We start from the raw sequence: 18,447 nt of genomic DNA, 5'->3' as shown, positions 1-18,447 counted from the left end.
ATAATCTGATCAGTCCCTGGGAGTTAACAGGGTCTGCGCCTATAGAGGGATTTTCAATCCCAGCAACAACACAGAGCGGGTAACGATTAAGAAACCAACTCTGGGCAGTGGACTTCCCCAAACCAGTTTTAAGTGCAATAGAGATGATAAACCCAAGCTACTGGACAGAGAGGCCCTATAGCCTCAGAGGCCAACCCAAAAACACTGCCACCCAGAGGCTGAGCCACAAACTGACTCTTAGCTAAATACAAATTAAGGCAGTCTGGGACACAAATACGGCCTGCTTTAAAATCAGGACTGTGGTTTACAACACGGAGGAACAGTGTATCGCAGGGAAATTCAACACTCTCCTGAATACCTGGCTGGACTAAGGCGAGCCAGACTGACGAGTAGAAGAACCAAAGGACCTTCACTACTGCAAATTTTTTTTTCTTTTTTCACCTTTTAACTAAGAAACCAAATTTTTTTCTTCTTTTTCCATCACCTGATTTTACCCTTTTAATTACATTTTTATTTTTAACCAGTATTATTACTGCTACCATTTTACCATTTTTTAAAGTGCCATTTTATTTTCTCTTTATTTTATTTTGGGATTAGTGTTCTCCATTCTATTTTCATCGTTCCTTTAGCATCAATTTTCCCTACCTCAATTTTACCTCTATGCTAAAACCCTCTCCCTCACTTTTCCCCTTTTGTTGTCCTGTTTCTCTTACCCTATTCCTGCTTTAGATTTTCCCTATTCCTTCTGTTTACCTCCTATCAAAATTTCACCCTACTTATATATCCTATTTCCAATCCACTGCTCTAAATCCTTATACACATATCCCTTATCTTTCTTCAATATCCAAAAATTTTTTTTCTTCTTTTATTTTTCTATTGTTTTGTTGCTGTTTGCTTGATTGTTGAGTATATTGTTTTTTTGTTGTTGTTTGTTTGTTTGTTTTGTGTCTGTGTGTGTGTGTGTGTGTTTTAGGACTGGTTTGTGAGGCTGTTTTACTTTTGCTTTTTATTTTTTTCTGCTGGTTTTTCCCCTCCCTCCACCTACCCCCCCCCCCCCCAGTTATTTTTGTGCTTCTGTTTTCCCTTGCCTCTCTTGATATTATTGGTTGTTTCTAGTTTGCATTCATCTCCAGGGAGCTGTTGCTGGAATTTGTTGGGATTAGTGGCGGTTCTATAGGAGTTTTCTCCTCATATACATAGTCTCTTCCCCTCTTCTACTTCATTCTCTCTTTTCGCTTTTTTTTCTCTTCCCCCCCCCCTTTTCCCAATTTCATTTTTGCACTCCTTTTTTCCCCTACTTTTCTTTTCTTTTTTCTCTTTTATCTTTTTCTCTTCTTTCTTCCTTATCCCCCAATTCTCTTAATTCGGGTAGTCACCTTTATTTGGGGTTATTAATATCGTGAATATATTTGTGTTTAGTGCCTGGTATGTGGTGCCTTGTTGTGTTGTATTTTGTGCCTTTAAATCAACGCAGCAGATCCAAGCAACAGCAGCCTCCTGAGCACCACACCCTCTGTCTGAGGAACAGCAGCTGTAAGTGAAGCCTCCCCTCACCAGCTAGAAGAGCCACCACAGCTGTGAACAGCACCTACCAGAGGAGCTGCTGCCAACTGAGGAGCAGCTGCTACTGCAACCGCCCGAGGAGCAACCACAGTCCAAGGAGCCACTTGCCACCCAGGGAGCAGCCACTGAACGACTCAACGTCTAGATATGTCAGTGAGATCAAACATGGGTAGACAAAGAAACCCCCAAAGGAAAGAAAAGGAGGACTCGCCAGAAAAGCAGCTAAGTGAAACCCAGGCATGCAACATGACAGAAAAAGAATTCAGAATAAGGGTCCTAGAGTGCATAAACCAGATGGAGGAAAAAATCAACAGCTTCTGCAAGAAGCAAGAAGAAACAGATAAAAAAGTCAACTACCTATGCAAGAAGCAAGAAGAAACAGATGAAAAAATCAATAACATATGCAAGAAGCTAGAAGAAACAGATGAAAAAATCAACAACTTAAGTAAGACCCAAGAAGAAATGAAGAGCGATATAGCTGCAATAAAAAACACCACTGAAAGCATCAACAGTAGACTAGGAGAAGCGGAGGACCGAATTAGTGAATTAGAAGACAAGGAAGCAAAACACACCCAGAATGTACTGCAATTGGAGAAAAAAATTAAAAGGACCATTGATCCAGACCAACTCAATATGACTTTATGAGTGCAGGAACCACGGATTTTAGTCCTGACATTCTCTCATGTATAATGCCTGACTGGTAGGGTAGGTGCTTTGTGTTTGGACAAACTTCATGAACAGACCATCTGCAATCAAAACTGCTGATCCAGCATGGCTCAGTGGTTGAGCAATGACCTATGACCCAGAAGACCAGGGTTCGATTCCTGGTCAGGGCACATGCCCGGGTTGCAGGCTCGGATACCCAGTGTGGGGCGTGCAGGAAGGAGTCAAGCAAGAATTCTTTCACATCATTGATGTTTCTATCTTTTTCTCCTTCTCTCTTCCTCTTTGAAATCAATAAAAAATACATTTTTTAAAATGACTGACCCAGAGGAAGAGATTCTTCCCAGTCATCTTGTGACAACTCACAAATTTGCCAATTGTCCTTCTCCCATATCTACACTAATAAAAGAGAAACATGGTAATTAGCGTACGACCGCTACCCTTTTCATTGGCTAATCAGTGAGTATATGCAAATTAACTGTCAGCCAAGATGGCGGCCGGCAGCCAGGCAGCTGGAAGCAAACATGAGGCTTGCTTGCTTCAGTGACTGCAGACTCCAACGTTCCCCGCCTCACTTGCCGGCCTCTGAGCTGCAACTCTAAGCAACTATGTACTATGTTGCAAATAAAAAGCTAAACAAACCCCCAGAAACCGGCTTTCATTCAGCCGGGCTTTAGCAACATTGTATCGATGTTTTCAGCGGTGAGGCCTCAGAGCTAAAGCTGGCCCGGAAAAAAAAAAAAAGAAAACAACGAGCGGTTGGAAGCTTCAGTCACTCGCTTCCGGAAAACAGCCCTCAGCTCCTCACCCAGACTGGCCAGGCACCCCAGTGGGGACCCCCACCCTGATCCAGGAAACCCTTCAGGGCAAACCAGCCAGCCCCTACCCATGCACCAGGCCTCTATTCTATAAAGTAAAAGGGTAATATGCCTCCCGGCACCGGGATCAGCGTGACAGGGGCCAGCACCCAAACCCCCTGATCGCCCTGCAGCTCTGTGTGTGACAGGGGGCGGGGCCACAACCTCCCTATCTGCCCTGCTCTGTGCCTGATAGGGGGGAGCTCCCCAAACCCCTGATTGCCCTGTGGCTCTGTGTTTGACAGGGTGCAGCGCACCAACCCCCTGATCAGCCCTGCTCTGTGTGTGACAGGGTAGAGCCATAACCTCTCCATCGGCCCTGCCCCGAGTGTGACAGTGGCGGCGCCCCAACCCCCCTCCACGGGCCTTGCTCTGTGTGTGACAGGGTAGAGCCATAACCTCCCCATTGGCCCTGCCCTGAGTGTGACAGGGTGCAGCGCCCCAACCCCCTGATCCACCCTGCTGTGTGTGTGACAGGGGGCGGTGTCCCAACTCCCCTATCGGCCCTACTCTGTGACAGGGGGGAGCTCCTCAACCCCCTGATCGGCCCTGCTCTGTGCGTGACAGGGTACAGAGCCCCAACCCCCCTGATGGGCCCGGCTCTGTGAGTGACAGGGGGCAGCGCCCCAACCCCCTGATCGGCCCTGCTCTGTGCATGACAGGGGGTGGCGCCGCAACCTCCCCATCGACCCTCCCTTGAGTGTGATAGTGGGCGGTGCCTCAACCCCCCAATCGGCCCTACCCTGAGGGTGACTGAGGGTGGCATCGAAACCTCCCGATCCGCCCTGCTCTGTGCATGACCGGGGGCGGCGCCCCAACTCCCCAATCGGCCCTGCTCTGAGCCTGACCAGGGGCTGCACCTAGGGATTGGGCCTGCCCTCTGCCACCCGGAAGCAGGCCTAAGCCAGCAGGTCGTTATCTCCCGAGGGGTCCCAGACTGCGAGAGGGCACAGGCCGGGCTGAGGGACCCCCCCTCCGAGTGCACAATTTTTGTGCACCGGGCCTCTAGTCCTATATAATAAAAGCCTAATATGCTAATTGTCTGGTCATCCGTTCAACCAAAGTGTAATATGCTAGTGATATGCTACGGCCGCTCAACCGCTCACTATGACATGCACTGACCACCAGGGGGCAGACACTCCAACCAGTAGGTTAGCTTGCTGCTGGGGTCCGGCAAATTGGGACTGAGCAAGATGGGCTGGACACACCCTGGAGCCCTCCTGCGGTCCCTCCCTGGCTGGCCAGCCTCCCGCATCCCTCCCAGCCTCAATCATGCACCAGTGGGGTCCCTTGGCCTGGCCTGTGCCCTCTCACAATCTGGGACCCCTTGGGGGATGTCGGAGAGCCTGGACATTCAGTTGCATGACATTCAGTTTTGGCCTGATCCCACAGGCCAGGCCAAGGGACCCCACTGGTGTATGAATTCGTGCACCGGGCCTCTAGTTCAATCTATAAAGGGCATAAAGCACTTCCCTCCTATTAGCTTGTAGGCACAAAGGCAGGGACCACAGTCCCTTTGTCATATTTATTCTCTGAGTGCCACAGCTACATCAGGCAAGTGGAGTCTAATAAATAGCTGTTCCCAGTTAAACTCCACAGCATTTTCCCACTGGTCTTAACATCTGGGCTCCTCACTGAGGCCTGCAAGTCCTGACGTGTGTGATTCTTTTCTAGCCCCATCTCCAACCAACTTCCCTTCCCTCTACCTCTTCTTCTAAGAAGCTCTCCCATAGTTTTTCCATGGAGATCCCTACTCATACTACCTCACTGCCTTCATAACACTGATCACAATCCACATACACTACTTATATGCTTATTTATCAGCACATCCCAGGAACACATGGACCTTGTCTGTCTTCTTTCCCCTGTGTGCCCTCAACACTATGTCCAGTATAGTCCATGTTCAATGAATATTCGTTCAATGAAAATTATGTACACTAAAGCCTTTGTTAAAGTCTACTCATTACAAAACAAATACATGTTTTCTAGATAATATTCTACAACAAAATTATGTTTTGAGTTTTTCTCACAGTTAAGAGATCACCACTTGGTGTGGGATACTGCAGGCAACTATGAAGGGGGCTGGTAAACACTTGGGGCTCTGGAATGCTGCACCATAGGTTTTTCCAAATTCTGTTTTTTGTTTTGTTTTAAATTGCAAGACTGGTTCTAGAAATCCCAAAACTGTTATCCATAGAATAATGATAAATATTGTCTAGAAATGCTCTCAGACTAATCTAGAGGGTCACACATTTCTTTGTTAAGATTAAGCAACTCAGAATCCAGCAAAGTTGCAAGACTTGCCAGGCCAAATGTCCCAGTGTCCTGGTGAGGCCTTGAGCTCGGGTGTGCTGACCCTGCAGTCATTGCTTTACCAAGTGCTGCTTTTCTCTTTGGAGTAGACCCCAATTCTTTGGTCCCCCCAAATGCTGTTAAGTATGCACCAAGAGCTGGTAAGCAGGGTTCAGATTTGGGAAGCTTGCATATGGCCATGTTTTCTATCCTCCTGGGCTGGTGGGAAGTGCCACACAGGAGAAGCAGAATACTTCTCTCCAAAAGCTGGGATTCCAGAGCTTCTGTTCGGTAGGGTTAAGAAGGTTTAATTAGGGGTTAATAAGGATAAAGCACACTTTTCCAAACTGATCCATTTGGGGTGAATTCCTATACCCAAATCCACTCTCTTGAGATCTTCCATATCCATCAATGTAAATAAGAACTTACAAGCCAGGTCCAGTAAAACCCTACTAGAGAATAAGCTGGACATTCAGTTACATTAAGACAGATCCAGGGGTTGAATGGGCAGTAGCTGAAACCTGGATGCTCCTGCCTTTTATATAAAAACCTCTATCTACCAATAGCCACCCTTCTTAAGCAGGGAAACACACAATTAGGCTTGGACTTACCTTTCACAGCCTTCCTACATCCATGCACAATAGAACCAGCAATCAAGATGCAAGCATGGCTGAATAGAGTGTGTTCAGGAACAGAGAGAGTAAGGGAGGTGGAGAAAACAACCAGCAAGTATATCTTTGCCAGCCAAGTTCACTGAGTGATCCAGAGAAGTAAAGTAATTTGTCCAAGGTCACACAAGTTAACTTTGGTCTGAGACTAAAACTCAAGGTTCTATCACAATACAAATCAATACCATATTGACATAATGTTATGCACAAGTTCCAGTTACATTGAGTATCTTTGTCTAAATCCACATTCACGTTGGAATGCTATTCTTTTAGCCTGTATTTGGAAACTTATTCATATAAAGTTCTTCAAAGGAATAAAGCCCTCTACTCCAATCAAATTACAAAAGGGCACAGTTAAGTTGTAACACCATTCAGTCAGACACCTCATCTGAGCTCACTTCTCATTGTAACAGGTTCTTCCAGAATGCCTTCTATAAAGACTTACAATGGACAATACAGTTGCTAGGACAAGTCCTTACCTGGGTGCTCACAGCTCAGACTTGCAGCAATACAGACACAGAGCTGCCTCCAATTACTCTTTCAACTGAGAAATGAATAAAAGCGTATCATTTCAGTGCTGATCATGGAACTCTTGAAGAAAGTTTCTAATGAGAAGTGACATAGTAGACCTTTAGCAGCTTCACATATACAAACTTAGTAAGAAAATTGATCAGGAAAGACTGGAAAGGAAGTTGGTTGACCTGCTCAGGTCCAAACTCCATCACCAATTCCCATGGCTTCCAGTATTCTTTCACACCCCTCACCTGTGCTGAGGCCTATATGGCACCTATGAGGCAATTTGTTTTCTGGTCCAATAGCTCTGCATTCAGTAACAGCAAACCATGATCTTAATGAAGACCTGTGTAGGGCTTTGCTTGAAATCCATATAGCTTAAAATATAAATCCCAAATTAGTTAAGTATCCTTTTCTCATTTCACCCAAGGGCATGTTTTCCATTTCCTCCTCCCTTTCAATAAGGGGGGGAGAGGGGGACTCTCAGGCTGGCCTTTCAGATGCTCCACATTTCTAAGATCCACTGAAAGTAAGTTTTGAGACACTACAATGAGGGGGGATAAAGTTATTAAAGATAAAATAAGCCTTTGATATAAATGGGAGTTGCTCTAATAGGTCTCTATTGTGCAACCGTCTCAACTGCTGGAGATTTCTAAGAGGTCTTAATGCTTCTTTGAGTCACCCAAGATTTATAGGACTAAGAACACTTTTAGACTACTGTTGCAAAGAACTGGTTTACTCAGCATCCATAAAACCTTATAAATTTTATATCAATATTTAAAAAATGCAGCAGGAAGGCAGTCATTATTTGTTCTTTGCATTTATTTATTTAACACTTAATAAATACCTACAATGAACCAGGAATGAAACTTTGTTTTAAAAATTCAAAACTGTAAAATATGGCCCCAAAGTGTGAGATTACAAAAAACAGCCAGAAAGGACTGAAATCATTCACTCCGAAAATTCTGCTTTGCAGCTCAGCTGAGGATCAAAATCCCCAGAACCAAGGGAAACCCCAAGATGGAGAAGCTCCTGCCAATGCCCAAGGAAGAAGCTCATGAGTCCAGCCCAGGACAGAGCAGATGATAGCCCAGGCTCTGACCTCATGCAGTAAGGCATGGGAGCACATCTTGATCTTGGTAGGATCTCCCAGCTTGCCCTCCAATTTGGTTTTGAATCCCTGACTTCTTTCTCTTTTCCCAGTTAAGAATAAAGTAAAATAAACCAAAAATACTCATTGGAATATATACTTATTCTCCCAGTGACTTTGTTGTTTAAGTCTAAATTAAACAAATTGTGTGGTTTTCTTAATCCTTCATTAGTGATGAAAACTGTGCATTCAAAACTACATTAAGACAATGTATTCCTAAAGAGTAATCCAGCTTTAATTATAGTGCATTGAATCACCTTGCAAACAAACCATTCACTACCAGTACTGTACTTGTACTGTTGTTGTAGGATTTTGTTTTTTTATATTTTGTTGTTGTTTTTTTGGCAAACTTAGAACAAACCAGAGAACAAAATGTTGTCTTCATCATCATGTAGAAAAATAAAACAAACCTAAAGTATTTAGCTATGTGTCAAGTAATTCATACTGCAAAGTAAAATCTACACTTACAGCAGAGCTTAAAAATTCTTAGTGCAAGAAACATAACCAATTAATACAGATCAATACTTATTAATGATATGGAAAATTTTCCTATACAGAGGTAGAGTCCAGTGCACAAGGCTAAAACAATATTCAATAGTCTAAACAAAGAGTGAGCCAGGTTTTATGGGATTCACTTTAAATTTTAAGTTATCAGACTGTATGTACATACAATATATAGACTATACAATTTTTTTAAAGTAGTTTAATAAACTCCACAAAATAATAGTAGATGCATTGAAATATTTACATAATTCAATTTTCAAATCTCATTCAAATGAAAGGGATAAAAATAAGATTTCTGCTTTAAAGGCAGAACTTCTTTCTTGAAATGGATTGGTAAAATAAGATACTTTACATGAGAGGAACTAATTTATGCTTGAGAGGTATTCATATTCAGCTAAGAAAATATGTCCCTTTTTAAGCTCTATAGAATAGGGAATATAAAATGATTATTTTCTCTATTTTTAGATCTCTAAAGTTCTAAATCAGACTCTTACTTGAAGAGAGAAGCTGATTTTGGACCCATACAAAGTATATCAATACAATTACAATGGAAAAATAATTAACTTTTCCTTTTCTGCTTCCTTGCTTTTGAAAGTTAGGTCAGAAAGAACTTGACAATATATCTGGCCCAGTTATGTTTACCCATGACACAAATTTCATTGAAACCTGACTAGTACTTTCAGCTTGGTATTCTTGGGATTTCAACTTTCTGAATTCCTTTAATTTCCAAAGGGTATTCAAGACTAATAATATAAGATTCCAAAGTTTTCCAAGCTCACATAAAAGGAAGGTGAAACAGAGTATCTGCTGCCATTCACCTCAGAGACTTGAGAAAGGAAAAAAGTTAGACCCTCTTGTCATTGTGACACAAGAAAATATGCAAAAACCCAAAGCATTATATGCTTCATTGACTCAGATTCTTAAGACTTAATACCAAATTTACTCTTTGATATTTGATCAACCCTTTTGATATAAAAGATTATTTTCTAAAGAAATAGTCAGAAAACAAAAAAGTACGTCATAATTAATGAAGCATAAACCTTCACAGTTTGAATTTTGTGTAACTTCTCTAAGCACCCACAATGAAAATGCAAGTGTTGTGGTTTTTTTTTATTCAATCATTCTGTGAAAAATATCTCAGCAAATAGTAACATTTTGCCCTCCAATAATCTCCCCACTGGACTACCCACCCCACCCCCGTTTTTTAATTTTAAATTTTTAAAAAAATTTATACAAATAGACTAACTTTGATTTAAAATAAACATATAAAAATTGATAAGAATATTGCTTGCAACAATGGATGCGGAAGTAGAGGAACAAACTGGGCAGGGAGTACAAAGAAATGGCTCCTACTCAATAACTTCAGGCAAACACCAAGCAATCTGGAAAAAAATCTCAACCAAGGACAGCTTCTACTGCACATTGTTTCCTTGGCCCATGAGGTTTGATTGATTTTGAACTACAACTTCAGGTCAGATTAAAAATAACAACTGCATGAAAATTGGAAGGCACAAGCACCCATGTTATCTAGAATTTTTTTTTTTTGGGGGGGGAGGTTAGGAATAAAGAAGGAAAGGGATACTTTTGGTTCAGCACTATTGTCAAGTTAATTTTGCCATTGTTGAAGAAAAAGTGTATAAAATAAAGTGGTAGAGAAATGTAACAAGTGCATTCCACTTGTGAGGAAGAAAGCTCAGGAGACAGCTCGCAGGAATAGCGCAGAGAGAAACAACCAGTACTATTTATTTGGATGTCTGTGCCATGGTACAAACTATATTCTCTGCTCTGTGGGGCCAAAACCAAAACAGAATAAAAACCAACAAAAATCCCCCAAATCCCCAAATAGCAGTTAGAAGGGATGCAAGAAGTCTTAAAGAACAGACTGATCCAGACAGAGGTGATAAAGGCAGCACTCTTGTCTTTAATGAACATCTAACTGTGTTAACTACTGTTGTTTTCCATCATATTCACCTACTGACCAGATGGGGGACTTAAGAAATGGCCATGTCATTAGCCATTTTTCCTGCTTCTACACAACTTTCCTTTCCCTTTACTTCCTCCTCCAGGATTCGAGTCTTTATCTTCCAAGAAGGAAGTGCTGTTAATGATGACAGGGCAAGGTGTGAAACAGGATTTCCAGAATACTGATTTTGCTTCCCTCAAAGCCTTGCTGCATGTGGGCCACACAGCTCAAAGGCAGTCATCGAAGCAGCCTGATGGAGTTATGACTTTAACAAAACCAAAAAAGGGAAACAAAAACAAAACCATCCCAAGTCTGTCTTTTCTCAAACTAAAGGAGAAACTGAGGGATGGTACAGCCTCCAGTGGGGACGCCCAGTTAGGAGATGATGGCCGGGGACCACCTAGGCAGAGTCAGATTGTCAGCACTCGCTGACCGCTTCCTCGTGGGTCTCCTCAGGTCCTTGTACTTGTCCTCACAGAGGCGAGAGATGGCCTGAGGGGCAGAAGAGAGACAATTCAGGTCAGGGCTGGACCCTGAAGTTCCCTCCTTGCACTCACTCACCAGACACCAAGCACTGCTTGAGCAGCATCCTTCTAGGCACTGAAGACACTCATGAACAAAAAACCAGAAAGAGGCCCTGCCCACGTGGTTCACATCCCACAGCAAAGAACTGTGGCACAGGGCAGGATACGAAGAAAGTGTAGACACAGTCCCTGTTTCCAAAGTGCTTACAGTAGCCTAGGGTCAGCCAGATCCAAGTTCAATGCTGGTTCCCCACTTAGGGGTGTATGAGCTGGGTATGTGCCCCCATTTAAGTTCTTAGCATCCTTGTCTGCAAGTGGGGCCATCACAGCGCCCTCCTCACAGGGTGGCTATGAAGCACTGGAGCTCCATGCTGGATGTGTGCATGAGGAGCGCAGTAGTTGGCCATGATCATTAATCAGAGACTAAGTCAGAGCAGAAGGGAGTCATCTCTGGACCACTGCTGCAGAAGGGAACCAGAGGGGGCACAGAAACATGGGATGCAAAGATAATCAACATTGGCTTCATTTTGTTGATGAGGGCAGTGGGACTCTAGGCAGAGGGCTGCAGCTAAAAGTAGGGCCAGGCCTGCATTGGGGCTGAAGTATAGTCATAGCTCTCGAAAGGGCTCATACCACCCCAGGAAGCTTGTTTAAGACACATTCACCTGCCATCTGTATGATGATGCAGTGATGAGGGTGACATTACTAGGCAAAGAAGAAGTTTTTTAACTTCTACACAATTCCAGAGAAAGGCTGGGGACTGTGCCAGGGCTAGGGGGACAGACACAGTGTTCATCCACCAGGAAGTCACAGTCAAGGGAAAAGCACAAAAGCAGCCACCCACTTCTCACCCTGTGCCCTGATCAGATCCCACTGGCTCTTGCTAAGACTGCAGAATAATCTTTGAAGTTGGTCTCCCTGCTTGCCCTTCTCTCCCTGATGCATTCCCCAATGCTTTGAGTCACTTTGCCTACCCTAATCCCTGGCCTCCCCACTGGCTTCCACCACAGGCACTGCACCAGCTCTTCCCTCAGCCTGGAAGTGTCTGCAAAGTCAAGTCTTTGTACAAACATCATCTAGTCAATTAGGCTCTGACTACCGCACCCCTACCCTGCTCTCCTCTTTATAATTAACCTTCTAACACAGGGGTGTGGAACATGCAGCTATAAGGCCCACAAAATCATTTGGTCTGGCCCTGCCAAGGCATTAGGAGTGAATTAATTAAATGTTTGATCAAATGCAGCAGGCTAATTTTTAAGCTGATAATTTTGCATGACCTGCAAATGATGCTGTAAATATCCACATGCCCCTTGGCAGAAAAAAGATTCCCCACCCCTGTTCTAACATATTAGTTATTTCAAATTTTATTTATTTATTATGTTTATTGTTCACTGTTTGTCTCCTCCCAGCAGAATGCAAACTGCAAGAGCAGGCTCTATGAGCTTTGTTCATGACCATTCTCAGGGCAGAGCTGTAACCAGCACCTGATATCAGAGGGCCCTGAGTAAATATGTGTCGAACGGATATATAAGTTCCACTCAAGATATGCACATAACAGAGGCATGGACATAACAAAGGAATGGTCAAAGTACTAAAAATAGAGGGGACTAAGCAATTGATTCTATTTTGGGGAATCCATGAAGGGACACTCATGACTGATAATGGACATCAGACCTAGGCTTCAAGGGCTGTGCTTGGAGGGAAGAGGAATTTATCAGGAGGGATCTGGCATTTTAAGCAAGGCAGTGTGCTGGCATGGTGAGAGGTAGCTGATGGCTTGGGGAAGGCAACCAGCAGGCAGCAGGGGATGGAGAGAGCAGAGCTGACAGAGCCAGGCTGACACGGCTGCTCACACACTGGCTGGCTAAGGTGTTATTTTGTGGTGATGCAAAACTGCCAGCGATTTTAAGAATTTACGTTCCAGCCCTAGCTGGTCTGGCTCAGTGGGTAGAGGGTCAGCCTGCAGACTGAAGGGTCCCTTGATTCCATCAAGGGCATGTACCTTAGTTGCAGGCTCAATCCCAGGTCCTGGTTGGGGCACATGTGGGAAGCAACCAATCGATGTCTCTCTCACATTGATGTTTCTCTATCTCTGTCTCTACCTCTCCCTTCCACTCTCTCTGGAAATCAATGGAAAAATATCTTCAGGTGAGGATTAACAAAAAAAGAAAAAAAAGAATTAATGTTCCACAACCTACAACTGCATTTTAGAAAAGCAACTCCACTGGCAGCATGGAGGGTGGAATGGAGGAGAGACAGGAGTCAAGGATGTCTTCCTCCAAATGAGAGATGAATTAGGGTAGCAAGTGGGCTGTAATACTGAGAATTCATTTTAAATGTTTCATATATGAAATATATGTGGCATACTTAAAGAAGAGAAAAATCAGATTCCTTACGGGCATTTGAACAACCATTTTTTAAAGCAAATTATTTTCTTTATTGTTTTATTTGTTGTTTCTCAGCTTACAAACAGCATGAGTCTGAATGCAATATCATAACAAATTAGCAATGTGTTATTTCATTCTAGATTTTACTATGCAAACTGATATTATCTTTAATCACATCCTCCATATGCATAGAGGGATACTAATTTATTTCAGAGAGAAATGACCTGCTAATGAAAAGACCACTTTGCATTTGCCCTGGTTCCTGGTGCTCCTATTTCTACACTCTATGCTGCAACCAGCATATCAAAATAGCCAGCTGGTGGGACATTTGAACCGGCACAAAACTTCAGGTTATGGCATCTCCTCTGAGGTTTCAGTCTGCTTTCTATTATGGGGTTCAAGTGTGCTAACCAAATGGACTAACAGGAACGCTAGGGTCTGGAAAACAATGAAACCCCATTCCTAAGAAATTATTTCAAAGGGGTGCTATCTGCTTTCCCAGAGCTCGCTTCTCTGTGTCTCAGGAGGAGAGGGAGGGAACATTTTGTCAGATTACTGGCCTTCCTCCTGCCCCTGGGGCATTTGGCATGGCCACACCAGGAGCAGGTGAGTTCTCCTCTCTTTCCACTCAGATAAGCTAATGGAGTGAAAAGAAGTAGGCACGACTCCCTCAGTCTCAGCCAGTCTATGTGCTCCCCATTTAACTGACCTGAACCATTAAATATTCTCACTCAGAGAGCCACAGCTCTGCTTTCCTTCAGGGTTGAGTGGCTCCCAGGAGCTCCAAGCTCTTCTCCTCACCTCGGCACTGAAGGAGTGACTGAGCCCATCTCAGCACACGAGGGGTATGAGGACCACTGCACATACTGAAACAGCGTTCATGTTCACCCTGATATCAAATTCTACTTCATGTGTGTGCTTGTGAAGGTTTGACAGTATGTGCCTTGGAGCAAGTCCTTCAGAGTTCTATCTTATGTTCTTGAATACAAGAGAAATGGGAGATTTAATGAGCAGTTCCACTCTAAAGGCTGGTACATAATGACAGAAAAGTGACCAAGTTCTGAAAACCTCCCTGGATTTTTATTTTAAAACCAATGCTATGCATCCAGTCTTTTCCAAATTTAGTTTTATTACGTTTCCTTTTAGGAATTAGCATTATTTACTTTTTAAATTTTTATGTTAAGTTTTTGCTTTCTTAAGCTTGAAATCCATAGCTTAATCCAAACCCTCTTCCTCCCACCTCTAGACCTTATTTTGTTTTCAGCCGTTAACCCTGTTAGACCATCACTCTGACCATCTTGACCCAGTACTGGCCAGGGGAGGATGTTTCAACAGGATAGAAAATGAGGTATGGACCTCTTAGGTCTCACCAATCTTGAGACATGACTATACCATCTACGGCTTTGGTCAACGCAGAATGAGACCAATATGGTGCCTGGAGATGGAAATGCAGAGGGCCTCTACACACTGCTCTGGAACAGTGGGTCAAGAGCTAGGTGCAAATATGGAGCTAAGCTCCATATAAGTATAAGACACAAAATTCATACAACTTAACAATGTAGGCCTTAAACCCAGACCAAGGCCAAAGGGGCTGGCCCTAGCTCTAACTGGGCTATGGGAAAAATAATTTGAAAAACTAAAAAGCAAAATCAATCGTTTCTGGATTCCTAATAATTAGGGAATAATTGGGGCCTTCTAGTATCTGTTTCCTTATAAAAGCGTATGCTGGGAAATCTTTTTTGTGGGCTTATTTTTTAAAAACTGAAACTTAAAAAATCTTTCATTTAAAAAATAGAATCAATGTGCATTAAATAAAAACTGATATTAAGGTTATTGAAAATATAAGGTTGTACAAATTATCATTAAATTATTTGACGACCTCTAAATCCAGGGTACCTTGCCCTTATTTCATAACAACACAGTGGGAGAAATCAGCATTGTAATCACACCCTTTACCCTTCCATGGCACCCAGATGATGAGTCGGCAATAGTGCACCCAAAAGCAGTATGTTAAAATACATTACCTCAAGCTTGTGAGCCCTTTCCCTGCTCAGGGGCTCCAAAGGAAAGCTCAGGTTATTTGCTTCTGCCAGAGAACGAAGATCAAAATAATACTTGGCATAAACACTGGAAGGAACATTGATGTTGAACTGGAGCAATTCAAGAAACTGTCGCTCTAACTCATTCCTGCAAAGACAAAAATTGCACACATTTAGTTGCCATCCTAGGCTGTATGGCCTGCCAAGGCAAGCTGCTGGACACAAGACTCCAGAAAAGTGCATCCTCAGGAAGAAAAGCCATGTAATTAATTACCTTGTTGGACACCAGAGTTGCAGTTTAACCACCAAATTGGTATTAGAAGCCGAATCCACTTAATTAGGTGCCCACAAGGATAAGCCCTGATTAATTGGGGTGAATATTTCAGGGTAATTTGTTTCACCGAGACCTAACACACACATATCAGGCTCTGGCTGCAAATCTCAGCATGCATCATCAGCTCAGACACGGGGCAGAAGAAGCAGTCAAGAGCTGTCAAGTGGAGTCTAGTGAGCAACCAAGATCACAGCTTAGAGGAAAGGCCTCTGCTAGACACAGAGGATGCCCTCCCTCAATGCCCTTTACCCACCTCCTTGACAAGAGAGTTCCTCAGGCAAAGGAGGGAGGAAAGTGAATCGCAGCCTAGCCAGCCTCTCTCAAAGAGAACTCACCAACTCCACAGAATGAAAGCCATAGTTCCCAAATCTGAGCACCCACCTAATCACCTGCAGACAAAGAGCTGCAGACAGATAGCTAGGCCCACCCTTGTCTCTGATTCAGCAGGTCTGGGGTGATCCTGAGAATGTGCACTTCTAACAATTTCTAATTGGATGCTGACCACACTGTGAGAACCACTCAACCATAGAGAGTGGTCAAGGAGCAAACACATGTTAAGATCCATATTTTGATGAAAACTAATTGATAGATAGCCACAGTAAATTTTAAAACTTTTACTTTGAGAATGCCCACATGTCAGTTATCTTTTAAATTAGGTCTATTTCCCTACAGTTCCTACCTATGGGATGAAAAGCCCTCCGTGGTCTGTTCTTGAGCACTGATCCTGGGCTGGGCACTCAGTTTCAGTGCTCCCCCCTCCCGCCAGAAGTACACTGTGCCCCTAAAGCACACTACACAGTGCTGTATTTCTGTCCTTCCTCACACTCTACTGTAAATGTTGCCTTAAGTCAGTTTCCCCTACTTGTCTCCTCAGAGTTAGAAACCATGACATCTAATTTCACATGCCCAGCCCCTCGCACAGTATCTGACAGAGTTGGTGCTCAATGATTACTGTTAGGGAAGGCAGCAACTAAGCTCAGCTGGGCAGGGGCATCAGGGAAGGCTTCACAGGGATCAGTAAAGTGAGAACTGAATTGAGTTTGGCAAGCATGGAGGCTGGTGGAGAGAACAAGGGCTGGGGTTATTTCCAGTAGTGGGGACCACTCAAACCACACCCAAGACCACAGGAGCACAGAAAATGTTGTCACTATCTCCTGTAAGTGGAGCTGAAGGCTGACAAGCCCAGTCCCCAGTGCTAGGCCTTACCCCTGTTGGCCCAGCCTCTGCATCTCTCCTGAAACACCGAGTCCCCAGTTCTGGCCCCTGTACTCAGGCCATCAGAGACCAAGGAGGACTATGCCCCAGTCTCATGATGCTGTGACAACAAGGGATAGGAATGCTGAGCAGATGAGCAGAAAGGCTGGGATGTGAGCAAGGTGAGTGGCTTTAGAGAAGGAAGCTACTGGGCAAGTCAAAATGAAGAAACTTCAGCAAGTTGCTATGGAAGGCCTGAATGTCTCAGATGGAAAGACCAAGAAGTCACACTTAGGCCCTGACCGGTTTGGCTCAGTGGATGGAGCGTCGGCCTGCAGACTGAAGGGTCCCGGGTTCGATTCCAGTCAAGGGCATGTACCTTGGTTGCGGACACATCCCCAGTGGGAGGTGTGCGGGAGGCAGCTGATCCATGTTTCTCTCTCATTACTTTGCTTTATTTGGAATGATTTTTAGTTATTTTTATTTTATGTTTTTAGAGAGAGAGAAAGAGGGGGGGCCTGACCAGTGTTGCTCAATGGTTGAGCACTCACCTATGAACCAGGAGGTCACAGTTCAATTTGGAGGCAGCCGATCAATCATTCTCTCTCATCATTGATGTTTCTCCCTCTCCCTCTTTCTTCCTCTCAGAAATCAATAAAAATATATTTAGGAGAAACCAAGATGGCGGCATAGGTAAACACCGGAAATTGCTGCCTCCCACAACAAATTCAAAAATACAACTAAAAGACAAAACGGACATCATCCAGAACCACAGGAAGGCTGGCTGAGTGGAAATTCTACAACTAGAAGGAAAGAGAAAAGCACACTGAGACTCAGAGGAGGTGCGGAAGTAAAGTGCAGAGGTACGGAGGCGCACGCAGCAAGGGCTGGCAACTGAGGACGCGGCTGTCTTTTTGAATCGGGCGGGAGTCACAAGCCCCCGACTGCTCTGAACTCCAGTTCCGGGTGAGTCTCTGAGGACCCAGACTCATACAGGGAGAAAGTGGACTGTCTGGCAGCGGGCAGAACTCGGAACTCGAGGGCGGCTTTCTCTCAAAGGTGCTTGCAGTGATTACCGATTACCGGGACACTGAGATGGTGGGGCCCCTTAGGGCAGGGCTGAGGATCAGCCAAAGCTGCTTGTTCCGCCCTGTTGATTCCCTGAGACCCCGCCCCACCCAAACTGCAGCAGAGGCTTTTGCATATGAATGCCCTGGCCCTTTGCAATCTGAAAATTACCTAACAAACTGCAGCTGGGCCAGACAGACCCAGAACTTCCAAGAGAAGGCCCAAGGCCCCACAGCAGCTTGCATTGCTTCACAGCTGGGCCTCATCTGGGCACCTCCAAACCCCAAACAAGGAAGGGAAATCTGCAGATCTCTCCATAGCTCCTGCTGGGTAGCCTCAGGCAGAGGCTAAATTAGCACCTCCTTAGATCCAAGAGCCAGTGTACCCAGTGGTCAGAGTGGGACCATCCAATTACAACACCTCAGATCCATAAGGGACACACTCAGGGGGCAGACTCAGTGAGCACCAAAGCCCCACTGAAGCAAGTCTTGCCCCAGAAGGGTGTCTTCAGCACAGAAGTTCTCCCACTGCAGACACAGCTGATTCTCACAGCCAATTGGCCTGGAGGTCAATTCCTCTCAGTGATACCTACAACAATCAAGGCTTAACTACAACAAGACTGTGCACAAAGCCCACAAAGGGGTGCACCAAGAGTGTCCACCTCAGGTAATTGGGGAGGCTGAGCCACTGGGCCCTATAGGACACCTAGCACAGAAAGCCACTCTATC

The 18,447-nt window shown here is 44.3% G+C and overlaps 2 protein-coding genes across 3 annotated transcripts in view; both read right to left on the bottom strand.

Moving 5' to 3' along the window:
• GJD4 (gap junction protein delta 4) overlaps positions 1 to 6,544 on the bottom strand; it is a 58,258-nt gene extending 51,714 nt beyond the window's left edge. Inside the window, exon 1 of the mRNA XM_023752258.1 lies at positions 6,523 to 6,544. The gene's annotated coding sequence lies outside the window, so the exon portion shown is untranslated. The remainder of the gene's footprint in view (positions 1 to 6,522) is intronic.
• A 2,755-nt stretch (positions 6,545 to 9,299) lies between these two features.
• Positions 9,300 to 18,447, bottom strand: part of CCNY (cyclin Y) — a 170,603-nt gene continuing 161,455 nt past the window's right edge. For both annotated transcript variants that reach the window (XM_006086704.2, XM_023752256.1), the window contains 2 exons: positions 15,109 to 15,271; positions 9,300 to 10,665 (listed from right to left, as the gene is read on the bottom strand). In XM_006086704.2, the coding sequence (XP_006086766.1) occupies positions 10,549 to 10,665; positions 15,109 to 15,271 (280 nt within the window). In that variant the 3' untranslated portion in view covers positions 9,300 to 10,548. The remainder of the gene's footprint in view (positions 10,666 to 15,108; positions 15,272 to 18,447) is intronic.

Source organism: Myotis lucifugus, unplaced genomic scaffold, assembly GCF_000147115.1.
Source record: "Myotis lucifugus unplaced genomic scaffold, Myoluc2.0 scaffold_29, whole genome shotgun sequence".
Classification (NCBI taxonomy): domain Eukaryota; kingdom Metazoa; phylum Chordata; class Mammalia; order Chiroptera; family Vespertilionidae; genus Myotis; species Myotis lucifugus.
The sequence above is the reverse complement of the archived record's forward strand: the minus strand, read 5'-3'. Positions and strand labels throughout refer to the sequence as shown.